At 43.1% G+C, this 18,503-nt stretch overlaps 1 protein-coding gene across 2 annotated transcripts in view; it reads right to left on the bottom strand.

Annotated features, from left to right (window-relative positions):
* Positions 1 to 18,503, bottom strand: part of ATRN (attractin) — a 156,202-nt gene that overhangs the window by 48,314 nt on the left and 89,385 nt on the right. For both annotated transcript variants that reach the window (XM_030947016.1, XM_030947017.1), the window contains exon 25: positions 1,732 to 1,793. In XM_030947016.1, the coding sequence (XP_030802876.1) occupies positions 1,732 to 1,793 (62 nt within the window). The remainder of the gene's footprint in view (positions 1 to 1,731; positions 1,794 to 18,503) is intronic.

Genomic DNA, 18,503 nt, shown 5'->3' with positions numbered 1-18,503 from the left:
AAGAATTTTTAGCACATCATAAATGCTTAACTTGAAAACACCTGTAAACTGTCTTCTCCCAGATCCACATGTTCTTATTCCTCTGGCTTTTCAGGATGTTCAATAATATTGCAACATGACTTCTCAAGGAGAGCCATGTGATAACAGTGATGGAGGAAAGGAAACTTGCAGCCTTTGGACGTGTATGTTCAGCTGCATATGCTCACTGAGACACACAGTGCACTGATCTTCTGCTTTAACCTGGGACTGGAATCATGGAAGGATTTGGGTTGGAAGGGACCTTAAATCCCACCCAGTGGCGCCGCTGCCATGGCAGGGACATCTCCCACTGTCCCAGGTGCTCCCAGCCCCAGTGTCCAGCTTGGCCTGGGCAGAGATCCAGGGGCAGCCACAGCTGCTCTGGGAACCTCTTCAAACAATGAATCTGGAGCAATCCTTCATCCTGAGGAGTTCAAACCCTCATGTGCAGATGTAGTTGGGTCTGAAAGCACTAACTGGACAGGTTTTGTAGTGCAGATTTATCTTACACAATTAGAAAAGAACTAAGGAACCAACTGCTTCCCTCTTAATTTTCCTAATAAGCAATTACCCTGCCACAAAGATTTTTAGGGAAGATGTTGACTGTGATTAATTCAGCAAAACAAATGATTAAGCCTGAGCCAGAAGTAACCACCTACTCTGCTCCAATGGCACAAGGTGGTGGTTCTGATTCCCAGGGATAAACCTACTGTTTCCCAGGAACTGCACTAAAGCAGATTCTACTCTCTAAAAGCTCCATATGAAAAGAAATTGATATAAACCACTTGTCTGAAAGGTCTGTCTGGAGCTTCTTGCTTTAATTAAATTTAGCATGAAATCTAAAGCAAGATATTACTCCCACTGCTCGTTTTATACCAGGCATAATATTGCCTACTTTAGAACAGTCTGTAAGACCTGGAGTAGTGTTTACTCCATGTATATCCCTCCTGTAGGACTCCTTATTGATCAGGTATTGGTTTCCACTTCTGGAGTATTAGCAGTCCCTAAAACAGAGGCCAATACACTGGATTTTGAAGCTTTGAAGAGAGGGCCTGCTGTGCTTTGGAAGTGTTCCACCTCTTTGTAAGGTTTGTATTTTTTGGAGGAATGAAGAGGAGACAAGTATTGAAATGGCTTCGGTTGGTTCCCACTCTGAGGGAATCATCAGCTCACTTGACACTAAGAAATGAACTTAGAGCTATGTATGAAAACCAGAAGTATTTGGCTTCCATTGAACTGTAACATATGTTTGTATTTAAATTGACATACTTTCAGAGTTCAGTTTAAAATCAAAAGGTGGTACCTGAAGAGCTGGAAATTACTCCAGACTTAACTCTTTGCAAAATAACTCTCTGGGTTTATGGCTGGTGCCTGACAAGGTGTGACAACCTGCAGTAAGTCACACACAGCTGTGGCAAGGCAATGTTTTCTACACCCTCTCAAAAGGAATTTCTCTTTTTCCAAAAGCCTCTCCCAGCCCCCTCCTCCCTTTCCCTGCATGCACTGGCATCATGCATTGGAAAAGATGCACAGACAATTAATTTTCTTAACATAATTCTTAATTAAACATTTAAGTTAGAGTGAAGATATCCATTTTCTAGGCTGTGCTGTAAGCAGGATGTTCAAGTTAAAAAAAGCCAGACCAAGAAGAACCCAAACTCTGAAGCCCAGAACCTAAAGAAGTAACATTTAGCTGTCTTAAATGGAAAGTACCTGAAAAATGTCACAAAGAACTGCACCAGGTCCATAAAGTTGCTGTGCTGTGAGAATGCAATCTGCAAAAGAAAAGCAAATGCTTTCTGTTACTTACTGGAAAGAAAATTCATATTTCAAGATATGTAAAAAGGATTTAAAATGACAATGAAAAGCAGCTTTACTCAGATCAATTCATATTTTTCAACACTGTTTTTGAAAAATAACAGAAATGTTCTGAGGCAAAAGAAAATAAATTATAACTTCATATTGTTTTGAAAACATATATCCCAGAAATGAAGCTGATGTCTCCCAGCCATGTTCCAAGGAATATTCTTCAGTGCACACTGAAGAAAACACTACTTCAAAAACTTGGAACAGAGGTTTCACAGAGCTGCAAATAATCTTTAATTAAAAGTAAAAATCTTTAATTATTGTTTACACAGCAACCCAAAATTTAATATTTACATTTCAAACAATATCCAGACAACAAAATCTCCTCAAAAAAGGAACTTACACCCAGAGCTGCAAAGAGGCACGAAACACAGAAGATGACAGACACTGTGAAAACAGCTATGGCATTCATCTTAGCTCACTGCCCTGCAATCCCACGGCAGAGCAGGGAAAAACACAGAACATTTGGGACAAAACCAGAGGGAAGAGGCCAACAGGAAACTGGGAGGTGGTTAGAGGCAAAAGGGAAGATTAGGGAGCCTGGGTAAAAATAACAACGTGGAGGGAAGGCGAGCCAAGAGAAAAGCAACTTGTGCAATATTAGGGATCTGAAGTTCTTTCCAGGTACCTCCTATTTCCTCTGCCTATCAATCTCTCAGCACCACAACAGCATATTAACTCTTTCATGAAGTAACAGGATTCACTCAGAATTAAAGTGAAATCTGCACTGACAAAAGCTTGTCATGGATATTAAACCCATTTGTGGTGTCATTTGTTGTTTTTTCCCTTAATAAACAGCACTTATGGCAACATTAGCATAAACATAAATCCCTCCTCCCAGCAAAAGCCACATCCCAGAATTCATGAATATGTGTAACGTGAGTCATTGCTTGGGTTTCTGCTGCTCTGGAACATTTTCTATGATCATATTTGCTTTAAACATCCATTGTAACTTGGTACAGAAGCTGCCCCAAATAGTTTTCTTATCCATACATTGACATATTCTGAAGCTGAAAGTTCCTTTGCAGTTCACAACCACCGTGTGGCTGGAAAGTGAACTCTAAACCTGCACACCAGATGCTGCAACCTCAACAGTCCTGCCTATACAAGACAAGAAAACACAGAGTTTCTTGGTGATTTTTGCTTCTGAAGTGCTTCCCAATAGTATTCTGATTATTAAAAGACAGCAAGCAAGATTTCACTTTTTGTGTAACAAATCAGTAACTTAAAGTGGTACAGTATTTGCTAAATGGATATTCTGGAATAAACATAATATTCTGGAATGTATTTAAGGCAAAGATAATCCTTAGTGAAATATCTCATCCCAAAATACAAACATGTAACACAGCCAGTATAAAAAAACCCCCAACTTTTCATATTATTCCTGAGAATAACCATGATCCTAAGTGACTATAAGAGATGCATTTCAAAATAAAGCCCTTGTTATGTATCAACAATCCTTAAGTAGAAAAACGACAATTAAAAGCACAAAGGAATCATTGACAGGCCAGTCCCCTGTGGATCACCATCAGGATCAGTTTCTGTGATGGAAACCAAAACTTGCTCCCATTAGAAGAAACAAGAAACTGCTATTTTTAAAATAAGAGAGATTCTATGAAAGATTAATGAGACTGTTACCAGAGAAGGGCGTCTCATCTTTTGATAACAACTGCAGGAAACAAATAAAAACAAACAAACAAAAAACAATGTAGGTTTATTTCACACAGAAGCCTTACAAATGCTTTACCAGTGGTGATTATTCTCTCTACCTGTTGGAGTTCTTCTCCTATAAAGTCCAACTGAGGACCTGTACCTCATACACGGATTAAAAAAAACTAGGTTGTTTCTACAATTTATTCCTCACAAGCTGAAAATACTTTGTGCCATCAAACCTGACCAATCTGTGTCACAGGCAATTTGGTCTCATAATTGTTAATGGTTTGCTTACTTAGACCTTAATTTCCCCTAATATAATCTGTTCCCAGGACTTAATTAATTCAGTTACATTGAAAGTTTGGTTGGAAATAGCTGTTGAAAGTAGGCTGTTCATTCTGGATCCATGAAAAATATGGCACCAATTTCCTAGCAGGCCGGGTTTTTAATTAAGTTTAGCTGACAGTAGAAGATTCATTTATCCATTCTCAAAAAATGAATTCTGTACCAAAGGCTGAAGCAGTTTAAGTGCAGGAAAGGGGCTCATGCTGGGGACCTGGAAAGGCTCCCCCAGGTACAGGGCAGAACCTGAGCTCAGCTGCACCATCAAATCCCCACTTTCACATCAAAGAATCCCAGAATTGTCTGGGTTTAGGCTCATCCAGTGCAACCATCCCCCAGCATTGCCACCACTGCCCCATGTCCCCAGGTGCCACAGGCAGAGGGCTGTGAGATCCCTGCAGGGGGAGGGCTGGAATGGGGACTCCAGCCCTGGACAGCCCTTTCTGGGCAGAAATTTCCCCTAAAATCCACCTTAAACCTCTCCCTGGGCTCACCTGGAGCCCCCCTCAGCCACTGAGGAGCAGCACGCCCAGGTCCCCTTCCATGGAGCAGCTCCCTGACCCTTCCCAAGCCATCCAAGGAGGTGTGACACCTTGGTTCCTTTCTTAGGAACAGCACGGCACCCTCAGATACTTCAACATGGTAATTCCACAGAACAGTACAAGCTCGTGTTTATCTGCCCTGGACAGCACAGCTGCCGGTCCTGCTTTTCCTGTTGCCACATCACTTGAAGTACCAAAATAATCCACCTGCTTTCCAGAGAAGCAGAAGTAGCTGGCTGCATGGACTAACAAAAATTTATATGAAAAGCTTTACATTTTTTATCATTTGATTAGCATAAAATATGAAGCCAAGAAGAAAATTTGGCTTCCTTTAACTAGCCAACATCTAAAAATTGCACTGGCTTTGAAATCAGTACACGCCAATTTCAAAGGAGTTAATGGCAAATGACTTGGCCACAAAATAATATAAGCAAAGGAAAAGCATATTTGAACCCAACAGACATTTCAGTAACAGTTGGTGTTTCAAACTCAAAATATTGCTGGAGCTAAACTACAGCCTGTGGCTGATAGAAATTTTGAAAATCCAATTAGAAAATTACATACCAGGACTTGGTTTGCATAAGCACCAGAGTTTGTTCTTCAAGAGAAAAGAAACCAAAATAATTTTGAGATAACAATTTTGTACTAAAGTAGGCCAAGTAAGACCTAAGTTCACCTTAAACCTGTACATGCAACAATACGTAAAATTACTTAAACCTCTCCTCTTGTGATCTACAAGTGTTCTGAACTTTTTAAAAACAAACTGAATTTCACATACCACTAATAAAAATCAGTCCACAACCAAATAAGAAATTATGTAGAAATTTTTTGTTAAATCCAGCAAGAATTAAATTTGAGTAACTCCTCCCATTTAACTGTAATAAACAGATATACAGATAATTCAGCACAGCATAACTTTTTCGACTTGTGCTGGAAGTTACTGATATTTTATAGGAAGCCAAACTATTCACCACAATGGGATTAGGACAACAGCTTCTCCAAACTCAAAAAATTTCCAATATTATACACAATATTAGCATCCCTAATCTAAAATGAACTAAAGAACTGAAAACATAAGAGTTGGGATTGTTGCAGAAGGCTCTGGGGAGACCTTGCAGGGCCTGCAGGGGCTGCAGGAGAGCTGGAGAGGGACTGGGGACAAGGCCTGCAGGGACAGGAGCCAGGGAATGGCTCCCACTGGGAAAGGGGAGATTGGCCTGGCATCTTGGCAAGGAATTCCTGGCTGGGCTGGAATTCCCAGATTTGCTGGGGCTGCCCCTGGATCCCTGGCAGTGCCCAAGGCCAGGTTGGACATTGGGACTGGGAGCACCCTGGGACAGTGGGAGGTGTCCCTGCCCAGGGATGGACTTTAAGGTCATTTCCCACCCAGACTATTCTGGGATTCTGTGAATGTACTGAGGAATATTTCAAGTATGGCAATTTCATACCATAATTTGGTACATTTTGGGTCTCCAAACACTTGAGAAAACACCAACAACCACAGAAAATAGTGTTTCCACTACTTTTTTACCTTGGTAACAACTCAGGATTATTGACACATTATATTTCTGTTTTTCTTCACAAATATATAAAGTGACTAAATTTATACCAGTAGTGCCTTCCTTTTTGTCCCTATTTCATATCAGGGATGAGAAAAAGAGAAAGAGAAATTGAAAATTATATTTTGCACAGGACATGCTCCTAGAATAGAAAGAACTGTGTAAGAAAGAAAAATAAAATTGTAATTAACTTCTGAAACCAGAGTGACCCAACAGAGACAGCGCAATGTGAATCTGGCTCCCAGAGCTTGGGGCTTGCTGTGAATTCAGAAGATATCAAAAGGTCCAACTGCTACATCCATTAACCTCACCTGGCAGGTGGGAGAATGCTCCAGCACTCATGTTTTGAAAGTCTACAGGACCACACAGAAATTTAGAGGGTTTTGGGCTGTTTTGTGCTTTTTATTTCAATCTAGCCCCAGCACCAAAGTTAGCGAACAAAAAGCAGCAGGGGAAAGTGGAAAGCTGGGAGTTCCACAGGCTTCCAGTGAGAGAAAGCCACAAGCCAAACAAGCTGCAGGTGACATTTATGCACATCCTCCTCTATTTTTTCCCCAAAACTCCAGTCTTGTCTCCTTTTTCCTATGGTTAGAGGCAAGGATTCAATCTGACCTTGGCGAATACAGACAACGCTTACAGGACGCCATGGTCTGAATGCTGAGTGCCTGTGCCTTTGTCAAAGGACCTGCTATAAAACAAAGGGGCTTTAAGTATTCTTGAGTGATGCCAAAGTCATCAAAACATTCATTCTGCCCTCTACAATAATGCTGGGGGGAAACTTCTCTTCCTCTCAGGAATGTCACTGCCTGTTCCAGTTCTCCTTGAGACACAAACACAGTGTGGGACTCTGTGCTCTGATGGAGCTCCTGGCTAAGGCCCACGCTGCTCCTGGTGCTCTCCTCTCCAGAGGAGCACTCAGCCAACTCCAAGGGCCCTGGCTGCCAGGTTCTGGGGAAGAATGTGCCAACACAGCAATCCAGCTCCACCACCTGAACACGGTCTCAGTCCTGCCATGTGCTGCTGCTTCCTGTGTTCTGTGAACATCTTTAATGAGCCATGGAAGTCATTACAGCAGCGGAGAGCTAATCACAGGAATGAAGGGCAAAAAGCCTTTCAAAAACACCCTTCAGAAGCTGGAGTTTTGGAGCTGACCCTGCTCACTGAGGGATGAGCAAACACAGCCGCAGCCTGAGATGAGCCCTTTCCAATGTCAGTTCCAAGGAACACTTTCCAGGAGGAAGCGTTTGTTCACCTCTGTGGGTGATTTGGGAGGTTCAGACAGAGATTATGACATCCAAATCCAGGGTCACAGGGGCATTCCCATCAGCCCTTTACACTCAATGGAAACCTCATCTGTGGTTCAGCTGACCAAGGCAGGTGGCTAATAACAAATAACAAAAAACTATTACCTGATCAGGTCCATAACAGAACTGTAAACACTGAAGTACACAAAGTCATCTATTTGTAGACCCCTAAATTTAGTTAGTTTAAATTGTCATGGTGCGTCCTTGCCCTTGGTTTCATGGAGGCACTGGAAGCTTCATTTCTTGACTAAAGAGGGGTAAAAGTTATTGCAGCTGCCCTGGGACACCTTGCCTGGCCTCCAGCTGCTGCTCCAGAACCACAGAATGGGTTGGAAGGGACCTTCCAGCCCATCTCATGCCAGTCTCTGCCATGGGCAGGGACACCTCCCACCACACCAGGGTGCTTCAAGCCCCGTCCAACAGCTTTTGGGTGAATCCCTGACCCCAAGCACACCACGGAAGCACAAGGACATTCTCTTGCAGAGGCACCACTGATCTTTGTTTTAAATGAACAGCAAAACTCAACCCAAATTTGGAGGTTAGGTAGAAAAATTAACCTGATCCACAGGGACAAATTCTCTAAATGGAAAGTTAAACCTTAGATTTCAGAGAAGAAAGGATCTTAACAGGAGTTAATTGTAACTTGAAAGACTCTGACACACAACAAGTTGAAGTGGAGCATGATTTGGAGGAGGGAGACCCCAGAGAGTTTGTAATGCGCCTGATGCTTTGGTGTGGACATAAGCAGCACTGGAAGGGGCTCTGAGCTCCCCCTTGTGCTTTCTCTTCCCCAGGCTGAACACCCCCAGCTCTCATTCTGCCTCCAGAGCAGAGAGGCTCCAGCACTTGGAGCACCTCCACGGCCTCCTTTGGACCAGTTCACCCATCAAATCCACCTTTCTCCAAATCAGAGAGAACTCGGTGCAGCTGAAGAGGTTCCCATGCTCACATTAAGAGGTTCCCATGCTCACATTTGCATTCTACAACAAGCAAAAATTTAATCTTCACTCAAATTTGATTTTCACACCTACTACTCCGAGTCACTCTGCTCCTGCGTGAAGGATGAAAGAGATTAATGACTTACTCCTCACCTGCTGCAATATTAACTGAGCCATTGAGCTTTATGGCACAAATACTCACTACCGTGCAAACATAAAACCTGCATCACTCCTGAACTTATTCTGAGATGAAAATCAATTTACATTCCAACACTATGCTGCCTTCCTGCAGTAGTCACAAATTGTCACTTCTCAGCTAATTGGCTGCAGTCAGCAGTTGGCTCAGAAATGCCAATTATACATGTTTTGTCTTCCCATGTGAGCTCTCTCATCTTGTGCAGGGCAAACACAGGCACGACTGTCTCTAAATTAAAAATAGCGCTTAAGATGTGGTCCCAAATTTCACAGCATCCCAGAAATTATCATACGTATCTGACAAATGAGAAGTATTTGTTCAATAAACAGCCAGCGGCTGAATTGTGATGCACATCCAAATTTAAAGTGCACTAGGAAATAAAATTCTGAAAAGTCCCATAATTGAAACAGCAAACTCAGCTCAGACCCTGCACCCCTCCACATGACACAAACACGGCCCAAAAAAGCCAAGGCAGGGCCAGAAAAAACTCAATTCTTCTGAATCCCCATTCAGAATTCTTCTGAATTCTCTGAACTTCTCAGTTCTTCTTTCAGGCCACTTACAAGATGAAAGCCCTGGAGGGGCTGCAGCGTGGCCAGGGCAGGGAACAGAGCTGGGAAGGGGCTGCAGAATCCCTGAGGAGCTGGGAAGGGGCTGCAGAATCCCTGAGGAGCTGGGAAGGGGCTGCAGAATCCCCGAGGAGCTGGGAAGGGGCTCAGCCTGGAGCAAAGGAGGCTCAGGGGCCCTTGTGGCTCTGCACAGCTCCTGCCAGGAGGGCACAGCCGGCGGGATTTGGGATCTTATCCCGGGGAACAGGGACAGGAGCAGAGGGAACGGCCTCAGGGGAGGGTCTGGGTGGACAGTGGGGAAATTCCTCATGGAAAGGGCTGCCCAGCCCTGGCACAGCTGCCCAGGGCAGTGATGGAGCGCCCCTCCCTGGAGGGATTTAACAGCCATGTACATGTGGTACTTGGGGACACAGGTCAGTGCTGGCCTTGTCAGTGCTGGGGAACAGCTGGACTCGATGGTCTTAGAGGGCTTTCCAACATAAATGATTCTGTGATCTGCAATTGCAACTACTATTCTGGAGGCAAGGAAGCTCTGAGGTACTTGGAAAAAGTGGTTAAAAATAAAGATCCTAAACCTTGAGACAGAAGACACGTCACCAGTAGGAAAACACTCCAGTCCTCTGAGTTCCAGTGCCTAAAGCACCTCCCTCCAGTCCCAGCTGCTGCGGTGCAGATGCATTTGGGAAGGGACCCCGATGCACTTGGGAAGGATCCCGATGCACTTGGGAAGGAAGGAAGGATCCCGATGCACTTGGAAGGATCCTGTTGCACTTGGGAAGGAGGGATCTGATCCTGAAGCACTTGGGAAAGAGGGATCTGATCCTGAAGCACTTGGGAAGGAGGGATCCTGGTGCACTTGGGAAGGAGGGATCTGATCCTGAAGCACTTGGGAAGGAGGGATCTGATCCTGAAGCACTTGGGAAGGAGGGATCCCAGTGCACTTGGGAAGGAGGGATCCTGTTCCTGGCCCCATGCCCAGCAGAGCTCTAACACTGTCTGCGTGCAGGCTTGGTTACGCTCGGCAGCATGCCGACTATTGCTGGAGAGGTTCAGCAAGGAGAAAATGAAAACTTTAGCACGTAACAGCTCAAACTCTCACTCAAACCCTTGAAGTCCAGTAAAAATGAGCTTTATAGTCAAGCGAGCTTAAAAGGAATAAAAGTTGTTTTCCTAAAGAGCAGGTGATGTAAGTACACAAGAGGGAATCAAGAATAAAAAGTATAAAACAGCCAAAGCAATATTTGAAAGTTTCTTTTTTAAGGGTTCGGTATAGCTGACAGATGGAAACAGGCAAAACCTTCTGTCTTGCAGCATATCTGACCAGACAAAACAGAGGGAAAAACACAAGACAGAGCTGAGGGTTGCAATAGTGTTAATGGGGAAAATAAGCTCTGTCTCCTTCCTGAAGAGGCTGTGAGTTCCAAGGATTATATTGGGTAAGAAATTTAACATGTTTATCAACCTGTAGCAAAACATCCTGTAATATGCCAGCTGCAGGAATCTCATCTTTAATAAAACAAAGTAGCAAAGTAAGTATATATATATATATGTATGTATGTATATTTATACATATTACATACAGAATCATAGAATGGTTTGGGTTGGAAGGGACCTTAAAGATTATCTAGTTCCAGCCCAAAACTAAATAGGTATTTATATAAATAACCAAATTAAAATATGTTTGAATGACAACATTGTCACATTTTACACAACACTGAAGCCACAAGTCATCTCAAACATCACATCACAACCTCAAGTGGCAGTAATTAAAATCCCCCAAATTTACTTTAAACACATAGCATCAGGATCAAAGAGCCATGAAATCAGAACCATAAGGCTGGGCTGTTTTATTCATCACAGGCTTTTCTGTTGAGAGCCTTGGCTATGATTTGGTGTTCAAGAAATCTTAACGTGAAAAAAATAACCATGCCGGATGGTGCAGAATGAACAACTTCTGTATAAGCTCTCCGATTTGCATTAAAAAGGCCAGGTAGTCACTGCCTATCACTAAAGATTTCTAGAACACATAATTCACCCTTTTGTCATGAAGAATTTCCCAGCAAGTGACAAATCAATTGATGGAATTTAGTTCAATCCCCAGCCAAGATATTAATGTAATTTACTGATACTTTTGGTCCAGGTGTGGGAAGGTGGATGGTGCTAATCTCGTATGCAAAACAGACTGGTTAAAGAAGTAATTATACATGACACTTATATCCCAAAAAAATAATTTTAGAGAGAACAAATTTAAGAAAAAACCCCATGAAATCCCCAGTCATGCCAGAAATGTATTCCTATACAGGACTATGACAGTACTACCCTGCCCTGACCCAGCTCTTGCTTGCCAACATTGCTGGGAACAACATTTGCCAGTACAGTAAAAACAGTCAAAATCTTAGTAATACAAAGTCAGGAAAATAAGTGAGAGAAAAATATTTCAGGACATTCCAGTGACATTTTTTTTACCAAAAAAACCCATAGTCAGCTGAGAGCTGCCTGTGGAGTGCTGGTGTCTCTGGCTCCATGTTTGGGAGCTAAATCAGCCACAGGCATTTGGGTTTGTCACCCTGTCCTGGGCTGACTTTATGATGCTCGCATCCCCATTGGTCTGTTTAGCCCAGAAATGAGTTTTGCACCTTTCAGGCTGGTTCTGAGAGCAAAGGGGGAGACAAGAAGTGCACAGTTTGTTTTCAGACACTGCACTCACTCCTCACATTCCTGCTCCTGGACTGGGCTGTCTGTGGACGGACAGACAGCGGGACAGAGCTCTCCTTTGCTTTTAGTTAGTTTTAGCTCGCTGATGCACAGAAGTTCCCTGGACTGTGGCTTTTCTTTGGAGCTCTTCAAACCTGCTCTGGCCTGAACACCAGCAGAGCACCCACAGCTCTCACCTGCACCCCACCGGGCATTTCCAGCACCGGAGGGACTGATCGGAGACTGAGTGAGCTGAGCTACAGCCCACGAGGGACTTTGTGGGTTTGTCATCTCTGCAGAACAGTGAGAGGTGTTATTGTTCAATATTGCTCATTTTTTGTGTGCTGGTGAATGCTTTGCCTGTTAAATAAACAGCTTTTTCCACTTTTCTCCAAGGAAATCTTTTCCCGAACCTGCTGAGGGAGGGGCCGCTTGAATTTCCTTTCTAGAGGGACTCCAATTCAGAGGTTTTCTCCCAAATTTGCCCTAAACTAGGACACACCCCCTCTTAGTTCTGGATATACTTTCCCTTGTGGTTTAGCCAGGCTGAATCCACTGTCACATTTCGGGTGGCTTCTTCTATTTTACTTTTACAATATGCTTTTCTCTCCTTCATTAACTCTGCTCACTATTCTGACTCTTTAAAAAAGCTTTTGTATAAAGAAAAGTATCTCGCTCTTTCAGCTTCTCAGCAATGACCCACAGCACTCATTTTTTAAATATATTTGAATTTGGGGGTCTATACATTCTCTGGTGGGTTATGGTATTTTCAAGAGTTATTCATCATAGAAATACAGCAACTCCAAGCAACCAGGACTGGTCTCACCCAGAAGAAATTAATGCCTGATTCGGACTTAGCTTCCATAGAAAATTAATTCTGCAATTTTTTATATATATTCCAGCCCTGCATGCAAAAAGAGAGAAAAAAAAATCAGGTTCCTTAAAATTAAGGCAATCAATATATATGTCACTGTCAGATCTCAATAAAACACCACCCAAGAAATGCTCCTGGCATTATTAGATCTGAATTGCAGACTGTCTCTCTCTGGTATCCTATAACTTTTCTTATGTATGCAGCTGAAGTTTTGCAACAGGCATTCAGAAAGACTTTCAGTGCTGTAGAAAGGTATTACAATAAACCTCACAAAAGTTATGTGAGTCACTACAGCTCATCCCAAGAAATCCCAAGGTGCAGATGTAAAATCCCAAGACTTCATTCATTGCCCCTGGCAGGGCCTGCAGGGGCTCCAGGAGAGCTGGAGAGGGACTGGGGACAAGGCCTGCAGGGACAGGACACAGGGAATGGCTCCCACTGCCAGAGGGCAGGGATGGATGGGATATGGGGAATTGGGAATTGTTCCCTGGCAGGGTGGGCAGCCCTGGCACAGGTGCCCAGAGCAGCTGGGGCTGCCCCTGGATCCCTGGCAGTGCCCAAGGACAGACTGGATGGGGCTTGGAGCACCTGGGACAGTGGGAGGTGTCCCTGCCATGGCAGGGGTGGGATGGGATGATCCCTCATCTCCCTTCCAACCCAAACCATTCCATGAATCTCTGATAAAAACCCACACCCCCACCCCCAACACAGGACGTGGGAATAATCTGGCATGAACAATTTTCAGGATTGTTCATGCTACAACCTCCTGCAAAATGGACTGAAGTGGCACCAGCTCCGGCCAAGGGTTAACTGCCTGTGAGAGAAATCCTCCTTTCATAGGATTTAAGAAGGTGCTAACAAAAATATTACTTAATCGAAAAGGGAACAACTTCTAAAAGGAGAAAAATGTCATCAGTTGATGCCAAAAATAAGGTGGCAGGAGCAGATAAAACACCAGCAGCTGCTTCTTGTTTTAAAGGACCATTTAACTGTTCTGTTTTAAATCTTTCCATCCCACAGTAGATGTCAGTTTGCCTGTTCTGAAAAATCAGCATGTAATTGCATGCCTCCAAAAGTAATTACATTCAACAGCAAATTTCATCAGATTAACAAATTGATTTACGTTTCATTGCTGGGTGTCAAGAAAACCTCTCACATGGTGAGAGAGATGCAGGGACAGAGGCTCAAAAGCACTTGCAGTTACAGCTAAGGAAAGGCAAGGGACATCATTAGCAAACAACTTTGGCATTACAATGCTTCCAGAAGCAACAGAAAAAAAGAACATTTTTGGAATAAAGGGTCTTAGAGAGTTGAGGATGATTTTACCTCTTCACTTACATCTCCTTCTTGTTAAATATGCACGAGGCACATGAGGACCTGGCAGGAAAGCTGTCCAGATCAGCAACTTCACTGATTTGATTTCAAGCCTACATAATTATTTTATCAAAGCAATCCCTACCTATCTGAACACATTTTATTCTCTTTGGCCAACAACAAAGATACTCCTCTTTTGCCCTCACTGAGAGCTCTCATTCAATGAACCTGTTGCTTTTGGTTTGAGAATGACCCTAATTTAGAGAAAGACTGGAAACCTGCACGGGCCATGTCCAGTCCTCAGGGGTTATTTATCCTGTATCAAATACCCAGTGCTCCTTCCAGAGAGGAATCAAGGCATTAGAGACAGTTCAGGCCCTGCTTCTAAACTGTGGATGGTTTCTTCACTCTCTTTTTCCATGGATTATCAAAGCCTTTTAGTCAGGCTGTAAACCTCAAAGAGGGAAAGGCAGAGAACATCACTGCTGGCAATGATCATGCCACCTAAAGAGGGTGTAAGCCTAAAATAAAAGGAATGTGTGAGATCTGCTGTTCCTCCAGCTCTGTTTTGGGCCCCTCCTCACCTGCAGGAGCTAAGGATAACCCAAAGCTTTCCTTGGCTGCAGCAAAGTGTCATCCATCATTTAGCTCTGGAGGAAAACAAATGCTTCCTGAACTACACTAAACATGAATGGCAAATAAAATTAAAGCTTAATTGAAAGTGATATTAAGATTCTTGCTAATGCAGACCACCTGTTTTAGGGGTAATGTTGCAAATGAAACCAGCAAGTTGATGGGCAAGAGCATTAGAAGAAGAATTGCAAATCAAAACTGCTTTAATGAAGGAGCCTTACTTTGAACAGTAAGAATTTCAGACGGTTTCAGTATTTACATACTGGAGGACACAACAGCAATGAAACATTGAAATAAACGATGATAAAGATCAGAGCGAGGGCTTTGAGGATTGTGGAGTCTTCTTAAAAATGTAATTCCTGGCAGTTTGCAAAACATGGGCTAATATTTCACACTTGGATAGCCACATTCAGCATAAGAAAAAACAAGAGCCATTCCTCAGCAGAATCTCAGCCTAGTGTAAAATTCATCTGACTCTGAAACGCAGCTGACACCAGGAGGCTCCACCTGAACTTTGCCTACAAACAAGACAGGAAATACCCCCGGGCTAGGGAAAAGACCCATTTCCAACTTCACTGCCAGCTCTGCTGAGCAAGGAGATGTGAAGGGAGTTTGCTCTCCTACATCCCTACAGACATTTTCAGCATATCACTGGAAACCAGTGGGAACTGTTTCCAGGTCAAAGGAGGCAATTAGTCACTATCACACAATCCTTTGGGAAACTCAGGCTGCAGAGGGAGGCAGAGAAATCTTTTGATGCTTGTGAAAGAACAGAACTTCAGCTATTCCCTCAAAACAGCTCAGGACAGAAGAAAAGGTCTTAAAAAAATCAGTAGTCCCAGGTCTAATATACAAGGCACCTGAATCCAAGAAAGTGGCAGTTCCCAGAGGTTTAACAGGAGCACAGTTGTCCTCCCACATCTATCAGAAATCTCACTTCATGCAGCACTGCAGCTCTTCACTGGAGCACTAAAATGAGCATTTTCTTTCCAAGGTTGGATGCAGTCATCCTAGCAATGGGAATTTAAGAAAAGCAACAGAAGACAGAGAAGGAGGGCCCCGAAGGAAGGGGTTCATTAAAGAGCACCTCAGCTAATGACTGACATTCCTGGGGATTGCACCTGCAATGGATCGGTACAAAGCAGATGGAGCTGTGACATCTGGATTTCTCCTGTGGAGCCAGGCTGGGAGAGCTGGGAATGTCCAGCCTGGAAAGAGAAGGCTCTGGGATGACCTTATAGCCCCTCCCAGGGCCTAAAGGGGCTCCACGAGAGCTGGAGAGGGACTGGGGACAAGGGCCTGGAGTTCCAGGACAAGAGGGAATAGCTTCCCACTGCCAGAGGGAAGGGTTAGAAGGGATTTGAAATTCTTCCCTGTGAAGCCATGGCACAGGTTGCCCCGAGAAGCTGTGATTGCCCCAACCCTGGAATTGTTCCAGGCAAGGCGGGATGGGGTTTGGAGCACCCTGGGATAGAGGAAGGTGTCCCTGCCCATGACAGGGGTTTCAATGAGATGGTCTTTAAGGTCCCTTCCAATCCAAACCCATCTGTGATGCCAGGATTCTGTGTGCCAGTCCAAACACAGTCACCTGGATCACTACCAAAAGAAAGCACCACAGACCAAATTCTGGTTTAATTACAACACATTTGAGCCTGTCCCCAGTTTCCAGGTCTGCCATGAGTGACAGTTTCTGCACGTGCCCTCCTGACATCTCCTGTGCCAGCTGCCATCCACTGAAGGACCATGAATTGTTTCACCTTGCAGCTCAGCACTCACCCTTTCATCAGAGGAACCAGAGAGCAATGCAGCATTTGGAGTGGGCTCACCAGGAGTGGGCTTACCTCCTGTCAGGGTAAACAGCATCTTTGGAGACAGAATAACTATGACAACACATATGTGACTGAGCTAAACAATCCACAGATTGTCTTTCAGGTCCCTCCAAACCTGTTTGTTTCATTAACTATCTGAGTAAAAAGGGATAAAGATATAAAGGAGACTATATAGATAGACCATCCTGAAATAAATCAAGTAGAGGAAACCAGAAGAAAGTTTAAGAAACTAAAACTGAAGACAGCAGAGGTAATTTTAGCTATTTTTTCATTATGAAATCTGAGTGGAAGACAACAATTTCAGTGAGTTGAATGTTTCCCACTGGTTCTCAAATGCACTTCAAACAGTGGGGGCTATGCAATGCTGCTGCACGTTCCACCACGCTGCACATGCAGCGATGTCACATAGTCACAGTGGCACTTTTTGAAGCCCAACACAACAATGAATTGCCAAGAAAATGATATATAGTGAATACCTAATGAGATTTTTCAAATGGCACATTTTGTATGCAAGGGCTGCAAAATTCCTTCGCCTCTTTTTGTTTCTTGAAGCATTTGGTTCATAATTAACATTTAAGTGTGTTCAAATCAAAATCCTTCAACCAACACGAAGGAAAGACGGGAGGCAATTGCCAGTTAATGACACAATTACAAACTGGTTTTGCCTTAATCAGTTCCTAAATGTCTTACACATTCTCAGAACGTAGAGATCAATGGAAGATGCTTGGAATCTGAGAGGAAAAATTCAAATATTAAATGGGACAGAATGTTAGTGAATATAAACAATAGTTTGGGTATGAAACAAGACTAAACTACCAATTTCTATTTAGTGAGTGGCAGCAAACACCATCAGCAGTAAATTGTGATGAAACAGAAATCTTACAGCCAGGGGAGAGTTTCCTGTATTAGCAGATGGAATTTTCACCCTCATGTACACTCTGGAGAGGAATTCACCCACTGGACTTGGCCCCAGGTAAATACATACAAGTTTAAACAGTGTTAAAACCTGCTGACATTTACACAGGTATCTAAGAGAGCTTCAAACTCTCACCATTAACTACTTGTCAGCCCCAGAAGTGCAGTTTCACCTCAGAGTGAGCTGACTTTGCATGGATTGAAACCCATGAAGAGAACTCCTCTGGAAGTTTCTGCACTGAATTCCTTTGCTTCTAACTGTGCTATTGTACAGCAGATTATTTACAGTCAATGTCTCTCTTCTACTCTGAGCTAAGTTTGGAAAGAATAACAAAGCAAACTCACAATGAAGATTAAGCAAAGAGGAAGAATAGTGGGGAAAAGATTACTATTACATTTGCATAAGTGTAAAAAAATCTCAATCCTTCAACACCCACTAATGTCCTTTCCTAAAGGGTGCACTCCCAGTTTGGGGGAAGACAGGGAATGTTTAGAGCCAGGCTGAGGACAGGAAGGTGAACAGCTGGAGTTTGCTAAATGCATCAAAATTCCATGTGTCCAACATTTGCAGCAAAGATGAGCTCACAAAGCAGAGAGAATGGAAATATCCAGACACTGCTGTCAAGACCCTACCAAGATTTTCAGGAAAGCTTGGCAAAGTAAGGCTTTAAGTGAACTCCTTCATGCTTGGAACTGCTCAGAAAAGAGAAATTAGGAAGAAGATTGCTGTATTTTGAATGCTTTCTGCATTTTGCTGCTTTAGTTCTTTTATTGAGTGATCATTTTAAGTCATTAACCAGGCAGGGAAAGAGATCCTAAACTAACATACTTTAAAAAAATAAATGAACTGAAGTGGTTTGAAAAAGAGGTGGAGCAAGACAAGGAAAGAAGAGCCAGCACTGAGCATTGGCAAGGACACAGCCATCTCTTACACAAAGGAGCACTTACACTTTCCAAGTGCAGATTTTAACGGGCAAGGAGAGAGAATAAATAAGAGACAGATTTCCATCAAGGCCTTCAAGATAAAGTTTGCAATACTTAGAAAAACAAAATAAGGTGGATTGTAGAATTGCTTTGCAGTAAAAACTACATTTGTAAAGTTTTCTGTTGCAAGATTTTGTGTGGACATAAACACTCATGTTTAAATACATCTATTGTATTGAAAATGAAAATAAGCCAGGACAAGTGAGTGTATGCACAATGACAGTTATACTAAGATAGTCAAACAAAGAATAAACCCCTAAAATATGATTTGGA

The sequence above is a fragment of the Camarhynchus parvulus genome, chromosome 4, assembly GCF_901933205.1.
Source record: "Camarhynchus parvulus chromosome 4, STF_HiC, whole genome shotgun sequence".
Taxonomy (NCBI): Eukaryota; Metazoa; Chordata; class Aves; order Passeriformes; family Thraupidae; genus Camarhynchus; species Camarhynchus parvulus.
The sequence above is the reverse complement of the archived record's forward strand: the minus strand, read 5'-3'. Positions and strand labels throughout refer to the sequence as shown.